The sequence below is a fragment of the Rhinolophus hipposideros genome (assembly GCF_964194185.1).
Source record: "Rhinolophus hipposideros genome assembly, chromosome: 11".
In the NCBI taxonomy this organism is placed as follows: domain Eukaryota; kingdom Metazoa; phylum Chordata; class Mammalia; order Chiroptera; family Rhinolophidae; genus Rhinolophus; species Rhinolophus hipposideros.
The window spans coordinates 7,209,089-7,233,752 of record NC_138057.1 but is presented as its reverse complement, the minus strand read 5'-3'; the positions used below and the strand labels follow the sequence as shown (position 1 = coordinate 7,233,752).

The following is a 24,664-nucleotide window of genomic DNA, read 5'->3' as shown; positions in this document are numbered from 1 at the left end:
ACCACTGTGACACCCACGTGTGCCCCACATAAAGGAGAACCACACCTTTATACCAAACTGCCCCCACCTGACCAAGTGCCGATGGAGACTAGAATTCACGCAAATTGCGTTCAGCTCAGGTTGTCTATTCAGATACCAGATCATAGGAAAATCATCTCTGCTGCTAGTCCCCTCCCACAGACTCGGCCCCTTGGCTGCCTGCCCCTCATCCTTCCCTCTTGGTATGTCATGTGCCTCCTGGAGAATATTATCTTTACCTGGTCACTGTGAAAAACAACTCTGGACAAGCACAAAATCAAGACAAACTGGCCTTCAATGAGTGTCCTGGGATACGTGCCTCCGCCCCTCCCCAAAAAGCAGTCACGACCTTCATCCATGAGGGAAGGGCTGTTTTACCAGAATGCTCGGTCATGACTAGTTATGACTTACTTAGAGAAATAAGTTTAGGGAAAAAAAGAAAGAAAAATAAGTTGATTTGATAAGCTCATTGCCAAAATAAAACATATCTTCAAATCCTAGAATAAACAAAAATAATGAACAATTTTCATTATTTAGTTCTGAGAGTGCACAGCGGTCCCTGCCATGTCAAGTCACATAAATTCTTCTTGTACAGCTTTTGTGACACCTTTGGGAATAGCCCTAGCTGCATTTTTAATAAAGAACCCTTAAAAGCTCCCTAATTCTATAAACTAGAAGGTTCACCATTTAATTATTTTAAAGCACGATAAAATATGGTTCTATAGACATGTGTGTCAACTCTATATTAAAACAATGTGTATAATCATAAATATAAACTCACAACCTTTGGTTTGAATAAAAGAGAAACTAAAAAAATGAAAAGTCCAAAACCAAAATCCCTTCTCAAAGTAAACTAATGTAATGTTTATAGACAATTAATATCACACACACACACACCCCCCTCCACACTTTATATCAAGTCTATAAGAAAAAAACATAATTAAATACAACATGGTTAAACTAGTACAAGCATGACTGGTGGTAGAACCTAGAGATTAGAGAGGACAGAGTACCAAAAACTACAATTTTAGTTAATGTGTGTTAACAATGCTTGAAAAATTGCAAAAATCTTAAAGTAGTTCCTCGCTTTGTTTTGTTCGTTAAAATATCAAATAAAAGCCAAAAGTTAAGATTGTTCCTTAAATTATTCCTTAGCCTGTGGTAAAGATGTGTACCTGGAACCCTCACATATCACTGGTGAGAATATAGTATGGTGCAGCCATTTTGGAAAACAATCTGGCAGTTTTTCAAAAACAAAGATATAAATTTACTGTATGACTCCTAGATATCTACTCAAGGTAACTACAAAAACTTGTGAGTTGGGCCGGCCCGGTGGCTCAGGCGGTTGGAGCTCCATGCTCCTAACTCCGAAGGCTGCCAGTTCGATTCCCACATGGGCCAGTGGGCTCTCAACCACAAGGTTGTCAGTTCAACTCCTCAACTCCTGCAAGGGATGGTGGGCAGCGCCTCCTGCAACTAGTAATGGCAACTGGACCTGGAGCTGAGCTGTGCCCTCCACAACTAAGATTGAAAGGACAACTTGACTTGGAAAAAAAAAAGGCCTGGAAATACACACTGTTCCCCAATAAAGTCCTGTTCCCCTTCCCCAATAAAATCTTAAAAAGAAAAACAAAACTTGTGAGTTTTTGTAGCAGCATTATTTATGATAGTTCCAAACCAGAAACCACCCAAAAGTCCATCAACTAGGGGACAGAATGTGGTCTATGCACACAATGGGACACTACTCAGGAATAACTATTGACACCAGCTGCAACCTGGATGAGCCTCAGACACATCATGCTCCGTGACAGAGGCACAAGCGGAAGACCACATACTATGTGAGTCCATTCATATGAAATGCCCAGAAAAGGCAAATCTATAGAAACAAAAAGTAGATCACTGGTTGCCTAGGGCTGGGGAGAGGGGAGAAATGTGGCGTGACTGCTAATGGGCACCAGGGGCCTTAGCGGGATGATGGAAATGCTCTAAAACTGCACAACTTGGAAAATTGACTCTCAGTGATTTGTAAGGTATGTGAATTACACCTCCAAGCTGTTACACACACACACACACACACACACACACACACACACGCACACACACACACACACAGAGCCCTGGGCAGCTCTGTGGTGTTACGTCTGTGTTTCGGTTGTCCTTTATTTTCTCGACTCCAGAGTGGACCAGATGACATCAGACCATTAACATTATGAGAATGCAGAATTTTGCCGTTCAATTTCCTCTTAAAGATAATAAAGGAGCATGGGGTAGGGAGGCGCTCAGGGGGAGCAAATAAATCTGCTCTTTCCTCATTACGGAGTTCACACCGGGTCATGGCCCTGTTAGCTGGTAGCCATGAGGAGCTTAGTTATTACTGCCTGCTGCCAGTGAGGCAGTGCTGGGCCTGGGAACCCAAAGTCCACCGTCCTGCAAACATAGGACCTTTGTGATGGGCAGAGCCAGGCCGGGCACGGGGCAGAGCCAGGCCGGGCACGAGGCTGAGCGTGATAATGGACACGCCAAACAATCAGGAAGTGAGAATCTTGGGAAATTCTTACGTTTAGTTCATATACTAAAATCTAATACAAGCCACTTACCTCCCAAACCTCAAGGTTAGGTTTTGTTAAAATCAGTATCAACTTAATAATTTTGCAAAGAAAAGGCTTGCTCTGTGCCCAGACACGACCTGTCTCGCCCTCCGCTCCCATCCCCTACGGAGGTAACTGTCACCGGGCACCTACTCCACACATTCACTGCTTTCCTCAGCTGGGCAGGCCTCCCAGCCCATGTGCCAGCTCTGCCCGGCAGTCCCATGGCAGACCCTGCGCGGCAGGAAGAGCGACCAGACGGCGGCCAGCACTGCTGCTGTGAATGAAGACGGGGCCCTGGGGTAGAGCATTACCTGGGAGAAAACAGGGAGAACGTTCCAGCAGCCTCCTCAGGGCCCACACTGCCCGACTCTGCAAGAACCTGCAGGTGAACTGCTGCTTTCTGTCAACAGAGGTTAAGAATATTCCAGAATGCCAAGGCCTAAGGACAACGACCAGCAGTGTGTTCTCATGATTCATTCTCCTTGGTCCCATCCCACTTTTTCTCTCACGCCCTTATCTCTATTTAAAATAAACTTCACAGGGTGAGTGAAAGTGGCAACCTGTAGAATCTGATAGAGCTCACTGGCGAATGTAACATTTGACATGAAGATCATCCTATGTCAAAAAAATCTTTCCCCATAAAAAATTCAAGCATGCTCATAATTTAGAGGGCATGCCAAGTTTCAATCTTTACAATCAGGAAGCCAAAGTCAGTCCACTGGATTTTCTCCAGTGACCCTTTCAACTACTTGAAAATGATGTGGATTATCAAATAATGTTATGGCTTACCTATAAAAATCTCTCTAAAAACATTGATCCTGATTTCCAGAAGCAAGGACAGTCTGCGAAGCCTTTTAACAGCACGCATGACATTACTCACAGTGGAGACAAACACCCGGCCCATTCCTTCCGTGTAGAAATGGCTTTCTATTGGTCAGTCAGCGCCCGGGGATTCTACGCCAGTTGTACATAAAAATGACAGTGATTGTAAACTCAGACCTCTATTGCTGCTGGGAAAAAAATCTCTCAGTACTTGTTTTGGAAAGCTTCCTGGAGCTCAGGACACCAGCAAGCACTGTATTTCTGGATGGCCAGAACTTTTGCAAACTGAGATCACTTTGATTAAGACCTGAACCAAAATCAGTAAAATAACTCTGATGACTTCAACTAAAACTCTTTGGAGGACCCTAGTGGAAACTTCCAACAGAATCCAAGGCAGCACTTGCCTGGGACAGAGCAGGCCCCACACCGCAGGCTCACTGGGTCATCCTGGGAGACAGGTGCACCTCTAAGAGAGGCTGGGACCTGCCGGAGAAGAAACTGACCACCAATCTGCTCTTAATGCTGGGGACACTTCCACTGTGGTTCTAAACATAGGCTCTCATGGCCACTTTTCCTGTGGCTACCTTTCTTGGTCTATCTTATTGGTTCTTAAGGCTCCTCCTCATAATATACCACAAATGACAAAGGATTTTAAACCCTGAAAATGACATTGGAAAAGCCGACCACCAATAATATTAATAATCACTGTATTACTAATGACGTGAGCGATGACCCAGTGGCATTTAGCTCTTGCTAAATGCTTTACAGAAACTGTTTTACAGAAGAGAAAACCAAGGCTTACACAGGCCAGTTTGTCCAAGTTACAAAAGCTGGTAAGGGGTGAAGATGGGATTTCAATCTGCCTTCTCTCCAGCAACTTTCATTTTGCTGGGAAGCGTACACATTTAAAAAAAATCTTCACAGACTGAAGAAAAGGCATTTGTGAGATTTCCTTTAGAGCCTTCCAATATAAAATGCTTCGTTATCTGGTCACACTTGTTTGATTTTAAAAAAAACACACCAATTGATGTCGTAGTTGCTTGGTCCATGGCAAGTGTCACAACAACTTCAAATAACCTGCACCTTGTAAAATTCACTAACGTAAAGAAAAGTGAAATTTCAGGTCAAGCCTTGAAGATAACCAGCAGTCTCCCCACCAAGTGCCCACTCTCTGGAATGACAGCCCTCAAAATCTAACCAAGCCACGACGGCCAGGTCCTCTGTAAACCAGGAAAACGCCCTCCCTCTGAGCGTGCTTCTGGACCCCAAGGGACCGCCTTGTTGGGGTATCCCGAGTCCCGCAGCCCTTCTTTCCCTGCTTCCCTCGCTGTCTGTGCCCCACAACACAACCAAGGCCAGCTCGACATGTCTCCTCCCCAGGAACCTAAAACTGCTCCTCCTCCACACCTCACTTTGGGGAGCTGCCCAGGCAGACGGTTGAAAAGAGCAAAAAAGAAGACACAGCTGTGTCTTGTCCCAGGTCACCCTCCAGCCCATGACCTCAAACCTCTCGGGGCCTCCACAGTCTTACATGTAAAATAAGAGCTGGAATTTAAGAAGCGGTAAGGCTTCCTCTAGGTCTACAACTCCAGTCCTGTGCAGCCTCCCAAACCAAGTGACACCTGAGTTGTTCACATTTCTATGTGACATTCTCCCCCTTCTGTTTCCTCCCTGTGGCCCAGCACACTCAAGTATTTAGGACCTCAAGTAGCTTTCGTAATACTACATGCACTAGCACACTGTTCCAGTTGCTTTGATTTATAATTTTTCCAGTTATTTTAGACAGCTCCTTGCTGGTGGTGATTTTACTTTCTGAAGTTACCTCAACTTTTAGTTCTTCCTGATGTCCTGTGTGGCAGCACGGTACCAAGATGAGATTTCCACAGACACAAACCATAATCTCTTTAACATTTAAAAACTCAACATGACCAAGAATCATTTCAGAGAAAATCATCGTTTCACAATTACCTGTACTACAATTCATTTTTTGCCATGAAATAAATTAAAACACTGCAACCCTGTCTCGCAAAACAAAACAAAGGTGGCTAGAACCTTCCTGCAGACAAACAGAATGTAAAGTGACAATGAAGGAGGAGATGTGCCCAATATTAAATGATTTTCATTAACTGGATAACTGTATAAGCTCCACCAGCCTTCAAAATATTTCAAATCAAAGTAGTTTGAGCCAAAGAAATAAAAACAATGACTTACTGAGCATAAAAATGATTATAGGCTAATCTAAAATGGAACTCTGCTAGAAAACCAATGTTATCAACAGCCTGAAGAACACTGTGGGTGCTTCCAATTTGAAATAGGGACAATGACAGTTTACTCTCCCAAGGTGACAAACTGAAGAGCGATGTAAATGAAATGAGGCAGTGGCTCTGAGAAATACAATTGGTCATCTTGAGTACAAAACCAAAACACAGAGACCAAACACAGACCTGTAAAAGTACTACAGCTGTATTTGCTGCAAGCAGTTACAGGAAGAACCAAGCCAATTTAGTTTTAGCTTTTAATTAATTTTAAGAGTATCTTCCGGTCTCATTGTCATGGAGAAGAAAAACGTAAATAAATCGTATTGCTATCCACATGCCATCAGGAAATCAGCCTTTCACAATCTTCTTGAAGAACTGCTGTAAAATGTATTAAGTATTTAGTAAGGACCAGCTGTCTTAGATAAGTCACCTCACTTAAGTCCCACAAGGCTCTGGTGAGGTCGTATCTTACCCCTTTGAGAGAATGACATATGGCGGAGCAGTGGACGTGGGGCCAGGCCAGAGCCACCCAAGCCACCCACAGCACTGCAGCTAAGGAGCAGAGAGGGTCACTTCCCCCAAGCACTTAGCACAGGTCTGAAGAAAACAACTGGATTTCATCAGAGGACATTCCAGGGAGGTGAAGGATGGATCATTCTACAAAGATCAAAAGAAAAGCCACACTTAACAAGGCTATGAGGACACAGAAGACCCTGAGTCACAGGCAGCCAAGATCTGAACAAATGCAGGTTGCCGACGACGGAGGCACAGAGCTAGAGGCTCGGTGGCTCATTTCGGGATCTGGGGCAAGACATTTCGACTCTCCACTTATTGCGCTACTGTCTTCTGGTCTATAAAATGGAGGACAAAGCGCATTAGGGTGTCTGGACACTTTCAGGTCCTCGTAAGAAACAAAAGCATTAAGTATAAAAGCATGCTTCAACACCCATAGGAATGGCTAAAATGAGGAAGTCTGATAATACCAAGTGCTGACGGAGAGGTAGAGAAACTGGGAACCTTAAACACTGCTTGTGGGAATGTAAAATGGTGCAGCCATTTTGGTAAGCAGTTTAGCAGTTTATTGAAAAGTCAAACATATACCTACTATATGGCTAAGCCATGGCAGTCCTAGGTGTCTACCCAAGAGAAGTATGTCTCCACAAAGACAGCTAAACCATTATTCATAATAGCCACACTACCAGAAGATCCAAATGTCTGTCCACCAATAAATGTTGATAAACAAAATGTAGTACATCCACACAACAGAATATCACTTTATGAAAGAACGAATTACTGATGCATGCAACACTGCTAAACCTCAAAACACGATGATAAATAAAAGAAGCCAGACCCAAAAACTTAAGTTCCATCATATACATGATTCCATGTATATGAAATTTCTAGAAAAGGTACAACTGTCAAGACAAAAAGCAAGTTAGTAATGGCCTGGGGCTAGGGGTAGGGCTAGGACTTGACACAAATGGACATGAGGGAACATTCTGGTGACGGGAATGTCCTAAAACTGAATTATAGTGATGCTTCACAATTGTTATCAGTTTCTTAAAACTCAACAAGCCGTCTATGAGTGAATTTTATGGCATATAAAACATACATGACGTATAACTCGACAGTTGTTCAGAGAGAATCAGAACCACTGCCTGCCGCTGTGTGTGGAGTACTCAGCGTCCTTCACCGTCACTGCTGTATGAATACATATTCTTCAACACAGAAAACTAAAGCTTGTGTGTGTGTGTGTCAGTTGAGAAAAAAATCAGAAATCAAATTGTCTATGAACACAGTCCAGAGGCATGTTCTGTTTCTCTTCTGGATTCTTTCTGCTGTTTCTTGTTAATATCTCATGCCCTTCATGGATATCATTAACTTCTTTTCTTGGACACCAATGAAAATTGTCACAGAAAATTATAAGCATGAGCTTTATGACTTTCAGTTATAAATGAGGCCACATAAAATGACTACTGTTGCCTTATTTATGAAAATGCCATCAGAGTAAAAATATATACCCTGAGACTGTATTTTCTTCTCATTTTATATGGTTTCCCTGGCATTAGTTCTTGCAAATCAGTATGTTTTCCTGCTTTCATATATATAAAATCTGAATCTTCACAGGTGTACGATATAGAACTTAATGCTCTGAAAAATCAACGTTTCTTGATTTATAGAATACATAAAATGGTAATAATGCTTTGGATATATATATACTTAATAAGATTTTTGTGGCCCACTTAACAAGTCCATTTGTTTTCATCATCAGAAAGATACAAGAGGTATATAACTATTTTTTAAAAAAATGCCTTTAAAATAAAAGATGCTGTATCTGTGGTGCTGAAAACATGGGATGCTTTTTTAATGACAACACAACACACAAAAATCACGAGAGGGAAACTCTGAAGAGCTCTGGAACTTGAAGTCACCACCCCTAATTCCATAACATTCTCCTTTCTCACTTTGCCTTGAAACCAAACATTAGAGGGAAGAAAAAAACAAAACCAAAACTGAAACTTAATGCAAAAAAAGAAAAAAGTGTGAAATAGATTGAAAACTTTATGCCAAGTTCAGAGGGACCCTAAAAATTTGCTGCAGCACTTTTGTTTCACATTAGTGAGCCAAAGACAAATACTAATTTCACAGTTTCGGTATGGTCTCATGGACTCAGTCTGAATTTGGAAAACAAATCATGGCATCTTCAATCTTACAAAATAACAAAAGTTGGATGAACTGAAAACAAACATTTGTATCCTGCTGTAAGCCTGACCAAGGCTGGTGGGTAACACAAAAATCCCAAGTAATATGTGTTCCTTTCCTTATAGAGATCCAAATTGTTTTGTGTACCTACTTATTATTACAGCTGAGATAATGGGTCTGATTCAATTGTTTTCTACTCTTTATATAGTTTTCTACTTCTCAACTGTAAACTCTTTGAGGACTGTTTTCCATTCATCTTTGTACTCTCTACTCCTTACTAAGGGCTTTGTATGTTGTGGATATGCAATGAAGTTAGTAAACAGTTTAAGTAAACATAGACCTTAATAAGGAATGTGTTATATAGAGAATTACAGACAGTATTACATTTCTAGCCTTGGGTTTCCAAATCATTCTGATTCTTAAGTGTCAGCAGAATTTCTATGATGGGTTCCAGCTTTACTTGCAAAACATGGATGAATTTATTTTTAAGAATCACATGTTCAAATAAAGACACTAACACTATTTATATGTACATCAATCAAACCCCTATCTGTGCTTACAAATCAGGTAAAAAGCATTAAAATGGATTCAGTTGATTCAATTACCCAATTTCCCACCATAACTTGCAGCCTGCACGCTTAAAGGGTTGCTTTACCAAAACAAGGCCCAGGCATGGAAACTCTAGTCCAGCGTAGCCTCAGGTAACATGCATCATGTAGGCATGTCCTTTGTTTGTGCTACACTGGTTTGGATTTATTTTTTCCGTGCTGCTTTGTAAATGATCTCTGATATGTTGTGTGCTTTATCTCCCATGGCCAGAAAGGACATCTCCCGTTTCTTTGGTATTTTCCAGCAGCTTCTTTCACAGGGTCTTATGTGCCACAAATCCAAGAAAACATGTTTGGCTAATTAGACTGACTTGGGTTTTCAGCTCTCCTCACTATCTGGAAAATAAGTCCTTTAACTTTTTGTTCTGTGTATTATTCCATGCATATATAAACTAAGATCATGTAAACTCAGAGTTTTGTGTGGGGAACCAACATATGACAAGCAAGAATCTGAGCAGAAACAAAAAGATGGAGTTTTCTAAATGAGATACTTTTTGAAAAGCACCACAGCTTACAGGCCAGAAGTTCACATGCGTGGGTGCAGACAGTCTGTTTACCACGTGGAATCAGGGTGAGTTTATTTACTGCCAGGACACAGACAAAAAACTTGAGACTGTCCACTTCAGATGTCTCACAAATATACAGCTAACTCAAGTCCAACTGCCCATAAAATGAAATACTCTAAAGTTCAAAGTTCCTAACAAAAATAAAATAGTTTTAAAGTATTTTATATACAGTATCTCATTTGGTCTTCAAACACACTCTGTGAGGAAGCAAACAAGTTATCCTTATTCTCATTTTACAAATGAGGAAAACAAAGCTGAAAAGCCAAGTGACAACTGGAAAAACTGACTCACAATGAGACATATTAGAGAAAAAAAATTGAAATTTAAAGAAAAATATCTGGGCATCCAGAACAAAAGATCAGGTCACTGTGAGGGAAAGAAATGAGATCAGCATCAGACTTTACGCAAGATAACAGATCAACATATTTAAGATACCTGAATAAAGAAAATACGAGCCAAGGATTTTACGTCTAGTTGAACCAACCTCCATTTATAAAGAGTACAAACTTATAAAAATGCAAGAACTCAGGAAACAGAGCTGCCCCACTCTCTTCCTGAGAAATCTATTAGCTTCGAAAAACCAAAATGACTGAAGATCAATAAAGGGCGGATGATAGGCATCAAATATAGATTTACCTGCAGAATTAAAAGTGATTTTATAAAAGATACAGTATAGTATGGAATGTCTACATGCTCCGACATCGTAAATATAGTACAGCTACCACAACGAGGGGGACAGAAAGAATGTATGAGAAATACAATCAACTTGTTGACTGTGTTAAAGGTATTTATCTGGAAGTAATAAGAAAACATTTCAAGTCACAGAAGATTAAGGCAAAAAAAGGTTAATGTTTAATTTCACTATTTATCGAAAGGAGTCAATATACAAGAACCAAAAAAAAGGAGACGAGAGATAAAAATGTGCTGTCAAAATAACCATTAGAACAAAAGTACACGCCTTTCTAAATGTCAAATAATGGGCAGGAGGAAAAAAAAATCACAAAACTACAGGAAAGAATCAAGGCCAAACATTAATTTTATAATTAATGTAAATTGTCTCAACTGGCCTATTAAATAAAAGGATTTTCAGATGAAAGAAAAGTCAAATGACAAATTCAAGGAGCACATAGGTAGGTGGCAGAGATGGGACCAGTGTCAGGTCTTCCTGGCTCTGAGTTGTCTTTACAGAAGTGATGAAAACGATGACCCACAACAATGCATGGAAAGCTCTACCAAATGTGCTTTAATGAAAACCTGTCACCAAAGAACAAGATAATTAAAAACCTGAACATTAAAAATTTTGAATGCAGTACCCAGGTATGACTTTATAAGGTGTCATTTTTGGGCATTCATTCATCTAATTCATTCAACAAATATTTATCAAGGCTGCATGTGATCAGGTCCTTTTCCAAGTAGTGGAGATCCGAGGCTAGTGTCATTTTCTTCCTGTGTGCAGAGACCCAGAAATATAAATACATGTCGCTGAACTTAAAGATACATGCTAGTGTCAGCCTCCTAAAATAGAAGATTAATAAAACAATAACAGGCCCAAAACTACACTGACACCAGTCGGTGCCAGTAAAATAATGCATCTAATTAGGGCCACATGATACTGGGCACAAAACCCCAGCTCATTAAAATGCCACAAATGCAGAGGATGAAAATGATTGCCAAGTCGAGCATTCTGTCACAGGAATGTACTAATGTTTCCTATGAAAGAAATTAAAAAGTCACAAAATTTTTCTCTGCCCGCCTCCCTTGTCCAGCCAAACTCTTATGCTTTATATTAAAATGACTTTCATCTTCCATGGCATGGAACAGTTGATGGCTGCTGGCATCAAATCTGCTAAAATCAACAATAGTGTAATTACCTGCACGCTTTCAAGTGCTTTCAAAACACATGCCGGTTGGGATTTTCCTAATTTAGAAATGTGTGCTTTATGCTGGTGGTCTAGGACTGTCAATAGCCCGGTTTAAAAAGAATTTTTCCATTTTGCCCAAAGCATTCTTTTCTATAGCAATTCATTGATTTGTTTGTACCTCACCTACTTTCACAAAGCATTTGATTCCGTCCCCAATGCTCCTACTACGCTGCTGGTTTGTGACACTACTGCAATGTGCACCGACATGAGTCGGTACATGGAACGCACTTAGCACAGTGTTTGACACATGACAAGTGTCAGCTATTATTATATGAATAGTTCCATTCAAAGGTTCCTTTTAAAATATGTAAATAAGTGCGTGAGGGTAAGTGGATGACTATTCTTTAATTTTCCACGTTATGCTAGTTGAAAATGGGAAGGAATTTTAGTATACTTAGAATTCCCAGAATATTTTTTTAAACTGCAGATTCTTAAAAAAACAAAACAAACAAAACAAAAAACCCCAAATCTACGGAACAGATGAAAATTTAATGGTATAAAATTATACAGATCAGACTTCCTTCCTGAGGCTACCAAAAACACGTTTTATCAGCAATTCTTCCTTGGTCCAGCTTTTTTTTAAAAAAAGGCCAAGATCCTGTGAAACTGGATCTAACTTGAGACCTGGGTACAGAGAATTTAATACATTATGTATTTGTTAGAGATTTACAAGGAAAAAAGGGAAACCCACTCATAAGACCAAGTCCCAAATATTTCAGCAATAAAATAACGAATTACATATTAACAGCACTGTAATTACTCCTTTTGTTTGGTTTCTTTGTAATTACTTTTAATAAATTACTCTGCCTCCCCCCATCACTCAAGTAAGTTGTCATCCAAAGGCGCAATCAGTACAGCACAGGACACAAAGCCACTCACAGACAGGGAGGGTGCGAGAGGGGAGGGTGGCTGGTGCCTCAAGAGCTGTGACTCATTAGAATCCATAAAGCTTTTCTATGGAGATCAAGTATCAATGAAGCTATTGTAAGAGATTACAGCTATATAAATGTAGGCTATATGAATTCTCACAGGGCAAGAGCACTTTCCAAAAGAAGCAAGGGCACCAAAGCCTGGGAAACCACTCAACACAAGCACTGCCTGAGTTGTGTAAGAGTCGCTGCCCATGGGGTCCCTTCACCTTATAGGGACTGTAAGGGTGGTCCCTATAAGCTGAAGGGACCCTTGGTTCAACACTCCCTAAATTCATCTTGTGCCATTTTGCCAAGCTCTGTAGCCTGATGGCTCAGGAGTCAAGCCTAACATAGTCCGTGTCTGCTGTGACAGCCAAGAAAGAGCCAGATAAGTTTTATTAGTCTTAGAAAGAAGTATTGTTTTCCAGAAAACATAAACCAAATACAAAACACATCTTTGCCACAGAAGACAAATAGTAAAATACTTTGTTAAATAGTTTAAAATTTGTACCTACCTTGATCATGTTGAATATTTTAATATTAGAATTGCAATAAAAACATTCTCTTAGAATGAATAAAATTTCAAAAGGAGCAAAAAATGTGGCAAAATGAATAAACCAAGTTGGGTTTTAAACACAATTCTAAAAATCTGTGAATTATTATCCATACTAAGATTATCATTGATTGCAGTTCAGAATCCAGTGTGTGGAAAGAACAAATGAAATAAAGAGTAAAAATGCTGCAGAATTTAGGACAGATATTATCACAAAGAAAATAATTCCAGCATATTTTTTCTCAAGGACAGAAAATAGAAATTTATCATTTGGGTCCAACTAAAATGGCCACTAAATATTATAAAATTCACTTTTTCACAAACATCTTCCTAGATTTTTATGTCTCCCTCAACACATCAAGGAAAATTTCTCCAAACTTTAAGCAATTTTACGCTGAAGAGTACTGCTTTTCAGATTATGGTAGAAAAGAGTAATTGAAGTAACCTTAAAGACCTAAAAGGGTGCTTTTGCTGGAAACCACTCACACCTAGTCCCTTATGACTAACCGTAACAAAGGCCAGACAACCTCAGCGTCACCAAGGCCACTCACTTCGAAACACACACATAAAGGAACGCTTGTTAGTATAACAGCCAACCATAGCATTGTTGAATTTTCAATGTTTTGAAAGTATACCAATGAATACTTCTGACGTCATCATATATACTTACTGATGACCAAAAATGAGTATTCTAAAATTTGTTCTCCATATATTATCAGATATGCAGAAAAGTAGGAAAGGTGCCCCCTTTGAACCTGAAAATTGGACTCTTCTTCCTCTTAAAGAATCACACTATTCATGTATTTTCAACTATACAATTTCATAAATTATTATACAGTATATGCCTAATCCTTAGAATACTGATAAAAGAATTACTAAAACTTTGTATTATTTTACAAGTATTTTTTTTAAAACCTTATATATTATTCCTTAATCTTTGAATGTGATGGATAATTCATATTTATCTTTGACTTAAAGATAAAAGCAGAAAAAAATGTTAGTCTTCCAAAACCAACAATAGATTTAGTAAAATCTATTACCATTATTTTTAAAAATACACATTATACAATTCACTGCTGCAATCCCCATTGTTTAACCAGCCCTTGCAGAACAGGCTGATCCATTCATTCTAATTGTTCTTTGTGTAGTTGTTCATGTTCCTCTTGCCTTTCTGCTACACAAATTGTTCAAACTAAATAAAAGGAACTCGAAATAAATGAAAAAGGAAGACTATCAGAATGGAAGGGGAAAGGACCTCAGGACCAGAAGCAAAAGAGAGATGAGTTTCATCATTTAAAACGAAGAAACAAAAAACAGTCTAAGAAATAGTTATACCAGCAGAAAAGGGCTAAAATATGAAAATAAAATAGAAATAAATGTCAGAGAAGACAGAAGATGCGTAAAAGAATGATGTGTCTTCAGAAAGCTGAAATCTGGGAGACAGCACAGAGACAGGAGAGTGAGCTGGTGGGTGGGTGGGCGGGTGAGTGACACAAACGCAGTGGAATAGGCCAGAAAAAGCCAGGACAGCATTTGAAATAACTTCTCTGGGTGGTACCTCTCACTCACCCAGTTTACTTTATTTCATTATTCGTTATTTTAACCCACAGCTGAGCACAGGGTAAGTTTGTTTTGCTTCCCCTTCGGAGTTCACTGAAAAACTCAACTAGTACAGTATTTCAAGTTACACCAGACTCTGCCTACCACTTAGCACCTTGGAGATTTTCTTGAAAGAGAAACATCGGTATCTCCTTTAGGATTACATTCTTCACATGTGCTTGCTCACCCAGTGCCCGTTCCAGACGCTGGCCTTTGTTTCCCTTCCAGGCAGGGCAGAAGACTGCTTTCCACAAGTTAGTAAAAATCGGAGTAAAAAATGTTAAGACGCTAGCAGAGTTAAATACAGACTAGTTAACCAAATTCACTCAGGCTGAATCCTGCCTGAGACCTGAAGATGCAGACAGACTGGGGGACAGAGGAACGGGCTGATTGGGGCGAAGCAGGGCAAAGAAACAAAGCGGCAAATAAAGTAACAGCTAGATTTAAAGTGTACACCTAATAGAAATGACTCAAACACAACTGTTTATCTTATAGGAATATAAAATGAATACCAGCAGAAAATATCACAGTTTTAATGGTGTAGAAAATATAGTGGATACACGAGAAAAAGAGAAATGGGCTAATTTGCTTCTACTTGTAGCATGGCAGACATTAAAAAAAATCATATTAAATATAAGTTAACTACCTAGATTCCTACTAAAAACAGGTTCAAAACCTAGCAAAAAGTTAACACATGACCTTGGTTTCAATACTCATTACCACACAGAATTCGATCTGTATTTTGGAATAGATATTGGGACAGTCAGGGGAGGCCACCAGCTGTAGGATAGCTTCTGTACCTTTCGGAATTTGTTCTACTGCGGTTGGTCGCTGATCACCACTCCCTTGCACCCTGTCCTTGAAAATATTGCATGCTTTGCTACAGCGAGCTCCAAACCCTCTCCTAGGCATCGTAGAGGCAAACAGTGGGCAAGGGGCTCACCTGTTGTTCAGAGCCAGGAGGAAAGACTGGTGACACTGGTCCTTCTCTGGAAGTTCCCATCTTCTTGCCCTCCCTACCTCCACCCTCAAAGCTAGTCAGTTTTAAGCTTCATTCCTTGAAAGGAAGTTCAGAGTGCTGGTCCCGACCTACTTCATTTTCATATCCTCTTTAAGACTGCTGCCCATATTTTCTAAGAAGAAAAGGCTAACGTGAGTCCTCCCCATAAGCTCTAATGCAATAGTCTCTCTCGAGGAGAAGGCTGGGAAGATCAACTCCCTTTCTCTTGGGAAGTACAATCCTCAGTCCCCCACCCACCCCTTTTCAGTTTCAGAAGGCTCATGGGTATCACAGATATAGTTACTTCAAGCTCAGATTTTGGTAGTGATGGTACTTAGTAATCCACAAAGATAGCAGCTTCCCCTTCTTTTATGCATGATACATTATGCACTTTGGATAATCTTATTTTTCGTTTAAAAAATTACAGCGAGAAAATATTTTTTTTTTTTTTAAATACTAAGCAAGACATAATTCTTTTTCCTTCTTCGGGCATTTCATGATTTCACTCATCACCTCACAAACATTTTTATACACTCCTAGACCATGAAAATTAAACAAACACAACCTACCATAACATGCCGAGGTATGGTCAAAAAACTCAAATCTGTTCAAAATTGTAACTCTTCTATAACTGAAGTGACATGTATGACTCTTTTTTCAAAAAAGGGAAAAACGAGGATACCACTTTTCCCACACTAAATGTCTCACTATAAATGACTATCTTCCTATGCCCGTTCCTTTTCCAATTCTCAGAAGCCGCCCTGGGTATCCTCCAATGCACTCTGGAACTTCGGTGTCACCTTCATTATTAGGTGCTTTGTGCACACTCGCGGTGGCTGCAATGCCCATACTAAGGCAACACATCACAGAAGTTGGCAGCAATGCTATCAGCAAGAATTTGGCTTCAGAATCAGGAGTGATTCATCATACATCCTAGCAGCAGAAAAACAACACACCGCTATTTTAATCCCTTGGTGCTATCAAGAATCAAAAAAACAGTACTTAAAATAATTTTTTTTAAGCAACAAAAATCATATCTGCTGTAGCACTGTAAAAACTTCGCTTTTCAGTGTTCAATAAAGGTCACTTAGAAAACAACAGACTACTTACCTTCTTTCACAATACATATTACAATGACAAATCAAGTTTTAACTTAACATAATTTCAGGAGAATATAGGTAGTCCAAACTTCTGCAAGGTTAACACCGAAATTCTACATTTTGGAAAACAAATTTCTCATTTGCCGTACAGTAAACAAAATCGCTCCTAGCATTTCAAAGTAATGCACATTTTTCAGCATCTCCCTCCATTTTTGAGATTAAAGTCTAAAGAGTAAGTACGCTATTGTATCTATCACAACCAAACAGAGAAACCCGATACTGTAGGCGATTTATTCACCTACGCTTTTAGGGGTACCTTAAAACATTGCCATAATAAACACCACTGATCTAATATGATAATGCAACCTACTTACGTCCGACTGCTCTATTTAATCATCATGAAACAAATCTCCATCCAGGGTCATTCTTGCTTCACGAAAACACAGTGTGTTGATAACCATTAGGATTATCAGCCAGTATTTCTGTATAACTATCCACGCAAATTTACGATTCACTGTAAATTTAATTAAAACTTTCCGAAGGATGCTACTCTATTGTGAGCAAGTCCTAGGGGGGCAGACAGGGAGGAGACGTGTCAAGAATTGCACCCAGCGCTCCCTCTCGGGGACCCTTACCTTTGCAAACGCTTCCTCCGTCCCCCTCCGTTTCCGTCGTCGGGGTCTGCGGCTCACTCGATTCCATTTCTCCACCTGAAGTTCAAAACCCACAGAGCACTTTAAACAGGACCCGAGGTGCGGAGGGCCGCCCTCGGCGTGAGAAACGCTCGGCAGCCCCTCGCAGCCCCCCCAGCGTCACTCCACCCGGGGGAGCCCCAGGCGCCGGTCCCGGCCGCGGGCCGCCTCCGCGCCAGGGGCTGGGGGCGCTCGGGCGTGCGTGGGGCGTGCGGCGCGCGGAAGCCGTGACCTTCGCCGGCCGCCCCCTCCAGCCCCGGAGCCCCGACCCAGGGCCAGCCCGCCCACCGCTGCCGCGCGTGGGCGCCCCCAGGGCGCCAGGGGTTCCGCGGAGGGGAGGCGGCGCGAGACCCAGAGCTCCGGGAGGGAGCGGAGCGCAGGGACCCCGCCGCTCGCACTCACCTCGACGCCCACTTGCCGCGCGAGCCCGCACTCCGCCCCGGCCCGGCGCTCCGTCCGCAGCGGCTGCGGGGGAAGGGGACGGTCAAGTTTATCCCGGGCGCCGCCCCAGCCCCCCGCCCCCGCGCGCCACCACCTCGGCGCGCCGACCCGGTACCTCGCCTGGCGGAGGTGAGAGCGCGAGCCGAGGCGCGGGGCCCGCCGGCCCGAGGAGAGCGGCGAGCGCTCCGGGCCCGCAGCACCTAAGGCGCCGCGCGGGCGCGGGCGACGCGGGGCGGGGGCGGCGGCGCGGGCGGCGGGCGGGCGCTGGGGCGGGGCGGGGCCTGCCTTAAAGGTATAGGCGCCGCGCCGCGCGCCGCAGGTCGCTTTCGCCCCCGCCCCCGCCGACGCGCTAGCGATTGTATTGTTCTCTTCGCAAACATCTCTCGTCCTCCCTCTAGCCCGGCCAGCGCCCGCGCTCCCGCGCCCTCACACGCACCGACCGACCCGGGCGCGCACGCCTTACCTTTCCAGCCCCCCACCCCCGCAGGCCCTGGGTACCCGCGGAAGGGTTCCTTGGCTGCGTGGGGAGCAGAAGTGCTGCCCACTCACAAGAGAAAGGGCTTGGCAGGGAAAGCCACCGCACCCCCGCGGCCAGCCTGAACTCACTCCTCCGGTCCGAAACCTAAGTGTCCAGATGCCCTTCGCGGAAGGAGAGGGACTTTTCTAATGGAGTTTTCTCCCGGAGTAGATGAGACGTTTTAAGTAGACGTTTTTCAAAGGCCCCTCGGAACTCCGGGGCGGTGGCAGGTGCCCTCCCCGGGGTGGCAGCCGGGCGCGCGGAAAAGGCGAGCCCCGCGCTCTGCTCGCGCGCCGCGGGGGCCCGTGCGTCCTGGCCGAGCACAGCCGCGCGGCGCGAGCCCGGCGGCCCGTGCACCCCAGAGCGACCGCGGAGAACTTAAAAGCGATACAGTCTGTCGTCGGAATGAGGGGGAATTTTTCCATTTAGTTTATAAAAGTGTGTGCTGCCCCAAGTTTTTCCTCCGACTCCCAGAAGACTTCCTTTCCTCACCAAAAGTTGGCTGAATCAGACGGGGGCGTGAGCGCTTGGGGAGAAGAGTCCGGTCACACTCGTGTTTGCTGATCTTGACCATCCCTTTAACTTTATCGCATTTCTTTAAAGAAAATCTGCCTTGCCCTCTCTTTATTGCTACTCTATCCTTCTTTCAAGATCAAAAGCTTTAGATCAAAGCCAAGATCAAACTCACTACTTTAAATAGAAGCAACTTTGCTGCGGAGTGTTTTACACAAAGAGGAGCTTCTTAATGGAGACATCACAGTGGAAAACTTTATTTTATCCCTTCACCCCATATTCACAACTGAACTACTTAAAATTACATTAATGATGCACTTCTATTTCCTAAAATAAACAAGTCTTCTCAAATGGGGGATTCTTAATGTTTCCAGGAATATAAAAAACAAAAACCATAGAGTTAGACATATTAACCATTATGTATCCTTGTTAGCTAAGTGCTATGAAATGGATTTCCCTTTGCTAAACATTTTTCAATAGACGCAAATGTTCTATATATAATGTACAATCGTCATGTACAATTTTTCTACTGTGAAAATGCATAAAAATAGTTAACGCCTTGCAAATCTCCAGTGCACATACACATAGGCAGGTAAAACTTACAAATGATGAGGTGGATTATATAATTGCAGAGCTGCTTAATTTAAAAAAATAAAATAAAACGCTGAGCTATTTAAGCTTCCATGCTACTAATAACAGTTCCAGAATCAATAGAAATCTATCACAGGCTGACATTTCCTTTTACCCACTAGAATTGTTTTGCTTGGGAATTTACCATCCCTAAGAACTCTGATACGAACAGTTTAATATTGATGTACTAAAACAGTGCCCTGCCTAAATGGACCTTTCTTAAGTGTCCTCTTTGTTGATTTATTAACAATTTTAAAACATGTTGTCTTCGAAGAAACAAAAAACAAAATAAATTCCAACAATCCAGTAGCGGGAATAAAGATAACTATTGCAAATTAAATCTTATACAGGCTTCTATGAAAAATCTGTTGTTACAGCTGGGTAGTTAGTACTTAAAGGTTTTCCCCCACCTTATAATTCTCACCTGGTTGTATTCTCAAACACACACACACACACACACACACACACACACACGATTGTTCCTCATTCTGTAAATCCCATTGAGTCACTAAAAAATCTTAGGAATGAGACCTGGGACCCGCATCTTGCTGCCATCGACAATCTCCTTTCTTCCTAGCACCCAGCCCATGGAGAACCTAATGGGTTCTGGCATAAGCTGAGCCAAAGGCAGATCCTCCTGTCACTCTGCTCTTCTAGTACCTTGAGTGGGTAGAGAGAGCTGTGGTCCCTTCTAAGTGCCTCCTAAGTTGTCTCCTTTGTACTCTTGCCTCCCCACCCCACCCCCATAATCCATCTTCCACAGAGAAACCAGAACAATATTTACAAAGGTAACTCAAATATCACTTTGCTTTACTGAAAATGTGTTTCCTTCTCTTCTTTGCCTGGCCGGCTCCTGCTTCTCCAGTTCTGGGCTTAACAACATTTGTCCAGAAAGGTCTTTCCTCACTCCCTGATTCAAATTGTCACCCCGCTACTCTTTCTAATTTAAACTTCCTGTTTATTTCCTATAAAATGCTTATCTTTTATAGCTATTTACAAGTTTTTATTTTTAATTAAGAGACTTTATTTTTTACAGCAGTTAGAAAATTTTGCACAGAAGGCAGAGTCATATGCCAACATAACACACAGTTTCCTTTATTGTTACCATCTTGTATTCCTGTGGGGGCATTTGTTACAATTGATGAAGCAATATTTGATACGTTATTATTAATTAAAGTCCATCGTTTTCATTAGGGTTCACTCTTTGTGTTGTACAGCTCTGTTTTTTAATTAATTTATTGAATCTCTATTTTCCCCATTGGACTTGAAGTTCTAGGAAGAAAGAGATCCTGCCTTTTGTTCTGGACTTTTGTCCAATCATTAAAAACACTGCCTGGTGCATAGTAGATGTTCAATAAACATGTTAAGTAACTGAATGTAAAGATAAAGGAACCAAGGACTAAATGAAAGGCATATGCAATTGCAAGGAGGGGTGTCTTGAGATAAAGATCTTTCTAATTAATCCCTGTTTGTTTCTCCACTAAAATACCTTAAAATTTGTAAAGAGCATAGAATTGTGCATTTTTGAAATGAGAGACCATAGGACATCAGTTACATTGCCAGGGTACTTCTAAATTAATGACCTTTTCTTTTTTTTTTTAAATAGAGAAATGAGAAATAAAAGTCCCTAATTCCTTCATATATTAATCACCAAAATTATATTCCAAAATGGTAGTAGGAACTGAACTTAATGTAGAATAAAATATTAACCTACTTCATGACACTGGAAAAATATTCTTAATCGTGTTTAATATTACATTTCCCCTTTTTGTCTACCTAAATCTCCCTTTCTTCATGAGCTGACCCCAATAGAATTCGGGTGTGGACAAACTGGAGAAAGATGACTTTTTAAAACTTGGAATTCTGTAGTCCGGGATGGATACCCTAACAACTATCTTTGAGAATGTGGTGAAAACACTTTAAAGCTATCTTCAAAAACAGATGTTTTCTATTTGAATTATATCTTTAAAAAAATGTTTCGTCCAATAGAGATGCAAGTTTTAAAAGGAAATTGTTCTAAGAAAGTTTCTTGTCAAAGCAGTTTATAATAGCTGAAGACAATTTCAGAGGCTGAGGAAAATGCCATTGCTTTAAAATAAAAGCATTACTTCACCTAGTGGGAGATTAGCTCTGGAGGGAAAACCTTTCTCCGTTTTCTTCAGACCCGTTTTAGTAGAGCAGAAATGACTTTTTTTGCTGGAAAACGATAGCGATGCCAATTTCATACTATTCCTATGGATGTGTGCTGCTGCCTCGTGAGGAGGTACAATCGGAGGGAGGAGAAGCAGCAGCACTCCTTCCTAGTGGACCAGAGGCCGGAGGGGCACACAGCGGAGCCCTGAGTTACAGCTAACTGCCTCCAATGGCAAATGGCACTCCCCTGGGCACAGCGGCAGGAAAACTGTCCACTATAAGAAGTCAGGGATCTTTTAATATGGAACAAGGTAGAGAGGTCCCGGAACTTTGGCTGCCTTCAGGAGGGCTGTGTAGCCAACATATATTTGGGATGAATTAAAAAGTAAGAGTACACAGGTCTGGAAATAAAATCAAGGTTAGTTTAAGTTGCAAATAATAACAAGTAAGGATTAGGGGCAAAGTTATCAAATGTTTATGTCTTTAAATTTTGCTCTGTCATTTTTTAAATGTAACATTCTTTTATGATATATTTTGAGTTGCTTTTAGAAAAATTATGCATAACTTGTATTATTGCCCACTTTGCCTCTGTGTTAGAATGAATGCCTAATTTCTTTCTGAAGAGGATTTTGGCCCTACCAAATGGACCTCTTAGTGGAAATCCTTATGAAGCATAGTTCTCTAAAAAGGAAATCCATCCCACGTTTGCTCTGCAGTGACCTGGCTAACAGAACCGCTTCCCCTCAGTAACCACAACCCTTAGCTCACTGTTCCTCAAAACCTTGTACAGAGCTTGCCCCAGGGGACATGTTCAGTTCTTCCATTTCTTGACCACCCCACCCCCGAGATTCTGATGAAGCATTAGCTATCAGCTCTTAGCTAGCTAGCTCCCTAGAGAAAAATACACCTACCTATATGGCACACAGCCCCTCCCACCACTCCCCACGTAAATCCATCGTCTGGGTCACAGATATTTCTGTGGCCAGAACTCACATGCGAGATCCTCTTGGATTAGGGCAGACCACCACACAGCTGGAGCTGGACTGCATCCATCTCACTGGTGCTCTGCGAAATTCCTTTTAGGGCATTATGTTCTAGTAAGAAGCCATCAACCTTTATTGAGGTGCATCGTAAGAAACATTGCCATAAAATCTATCACCGTGTTTACCGTGTTTACCGTAAGGATTGTTTTAGAGGGTTGTTTACCTCATTAAATTGTAGTTTTCTGTGAGGACCTACAGGAAAGATTTCTTCCTGGTATCAACATCAGGAAGTGTTAGACTTAGGCAGCTAGTGTGTTTTGCCCCATGAACACTGCAAGTAAAAAGGGTTTCCCTCTTCTAGAAAGCTCTGTAACCCTACTTTAAGCCAGGCATGGGAAATTTAGGGGTTGCATATTGTACGCTAATTTAATTCCTGGGCCAAACTTATTTTCCTACCATTATTTTTACTTTTCTTATTTTTATTTTTCTTATTTCATTTTTGATTATGCTATATTTTGCTTTGGAAGCTGCCTTAGTCCCATTTTGGACAAGGAGGAATATGAATAGCTAAAATATTCTGGATTTATTTTTTTCTTTTTGTAATTTTCTTTTCTTGGGGCTAGGGGTAGGAGGTCTGGAAAAATTTTTCTGGTTCTACTAAATCTCTCCATTAACACTTAGAGGGGAAATGTAGAAGATGAGGACACATGATTATACCTTACTTATAAAATTCAAGGAAGAGAACTAAAAAATAAAACAAAAAAATAAATCTAGTACCATACAAACATTACACAGGATTAATATAAAAATGTTAACCAACCAAGTATTTTATCTCTCTTGATATCAAAACCAGGGGAAATGGACTTAAGACTGTAGGAAGAGGAATGTGAATTGGACATATGGACGGGTTATTCCCTTAACATACGGAGTGCCTGCTGCAAAACAGAGCATTAGACTTGGTGAACACATAGATGAATCAGACACCGTCCCTGTCCTCAGGAGACTCATATGACCGGGCTGCAGAGTGGTATGGTATAAGCCTGTCTGGGTTTGAATCCAGGCACTGCCACCGATTAGCTGTGTGACCTCTCTAAGCCTCTTTTCTCATAGAGTTGTGAGGATCAAATGACACGCGTGACGTTCTTACAAGAGGAGGCAGTTGTTATTTATCAAATTCTAGGCTTCTGGAACTAAGAAGCAAACAACATCGCTAGAAGCTAGAGGGAAGTGGCTTACAGACACAGATACAGGTACTGAAGGGCTACACATACCTGAGACCCTGGAACCTCAGAACTAGTAGAAAGAACCAGAGTGGCCAATTTTGTCCAGAACTGAACAGTTTACATAGCACTTCCACATACACACCGTTCTATTTGTCTCACGCAGTTGCACCTTCAGATGAGGAAACTGAGTCTCAGGAAATGTTAATACCTTTAGGACTTCATATTGCGTGGCCCTTAGATCTGGCTGGAAATGTAGGGCTTTTTCCACTCCAGTAAGAGAGCTTAGGGAACATCTAGCATGGCCACCTCACATTAAAATACATGCTTATAATGTAGATCAGATCAAAACACAGCCCATAAAATAAAATCCCATACCGCGAAACTCTATTGTAACAGCCATTTTAGAAAACAGGTATCAGTACATCCCCCCAACGCTTGTAGGATGGCAATTCTTTACAGGAAATTAACATTCAGGGACACTATAAACTTCAAGAATTTTACAGGTGAAATATAAAATTATGTAGGAGTAGCTTCAGACCAGTGGTTCCTACCCCTGACTGCTTATTAGAACCATAGGGGTGGGGTGGGGGGGTGTTATAATTCCTAATGCCCAGGTGGCCCTCCACATGACTTGGAGTCTCCCCTCTGAGAATAAGACCCAGGCATCAGTTTTTAAAGTCTTCCCCTCCCCCCACTCCCCAGGGATTCCAGTATTGAGAACCACTGGTTTAGCTCATTTTAATGATGATTCATCTCTAACAGGGTACTATGAAGGTATTCCAGATGTTTGAGAGACGTCAACATTTCAATGTCAATACTGCAGATGACAGCTACCTCTTCTGTTCTATGACAGTAAGTCCCTTTGGGCAGACAGCAGACAC

At 41.5% G+C, this 24,664-nt stretch overlaps 1 protein-coding gene across 4 annotated transcripts in view; it reads right to left on the bottom strand.

The window, feature by feature from the left end:
• Positions 1-24,664, bottom strand: part of AOPEP (aminopeptidase O (putative)) — a 359,188-nt gene that overhangs the window by 56,600 nt on the left and 277,924 nt on the right. For all 4 annotated transcript variants that reach the window (XR_013994463.1, XM_081066804.1, XM_081066805.1 and 1 more), the window contains 2 exons: positions 17,746-17,808; positions 17,287-17,361 (listed from right to left, as the gene is read on the bottom strand). Coding sequence is in view for 3 of the 4 variants with exons in the window: in XM_081066804.1 (XP_080922930.1) it covers positions 17,287-17,361; positions 17,746-17,808 (138 nt within the window). In the remaining variant the exon portion in view is untranslated. The remainder of the gene's footprint in view (positions 1-17,286; positions 17,362-17,745; positions 17,809-24,664) is intronic.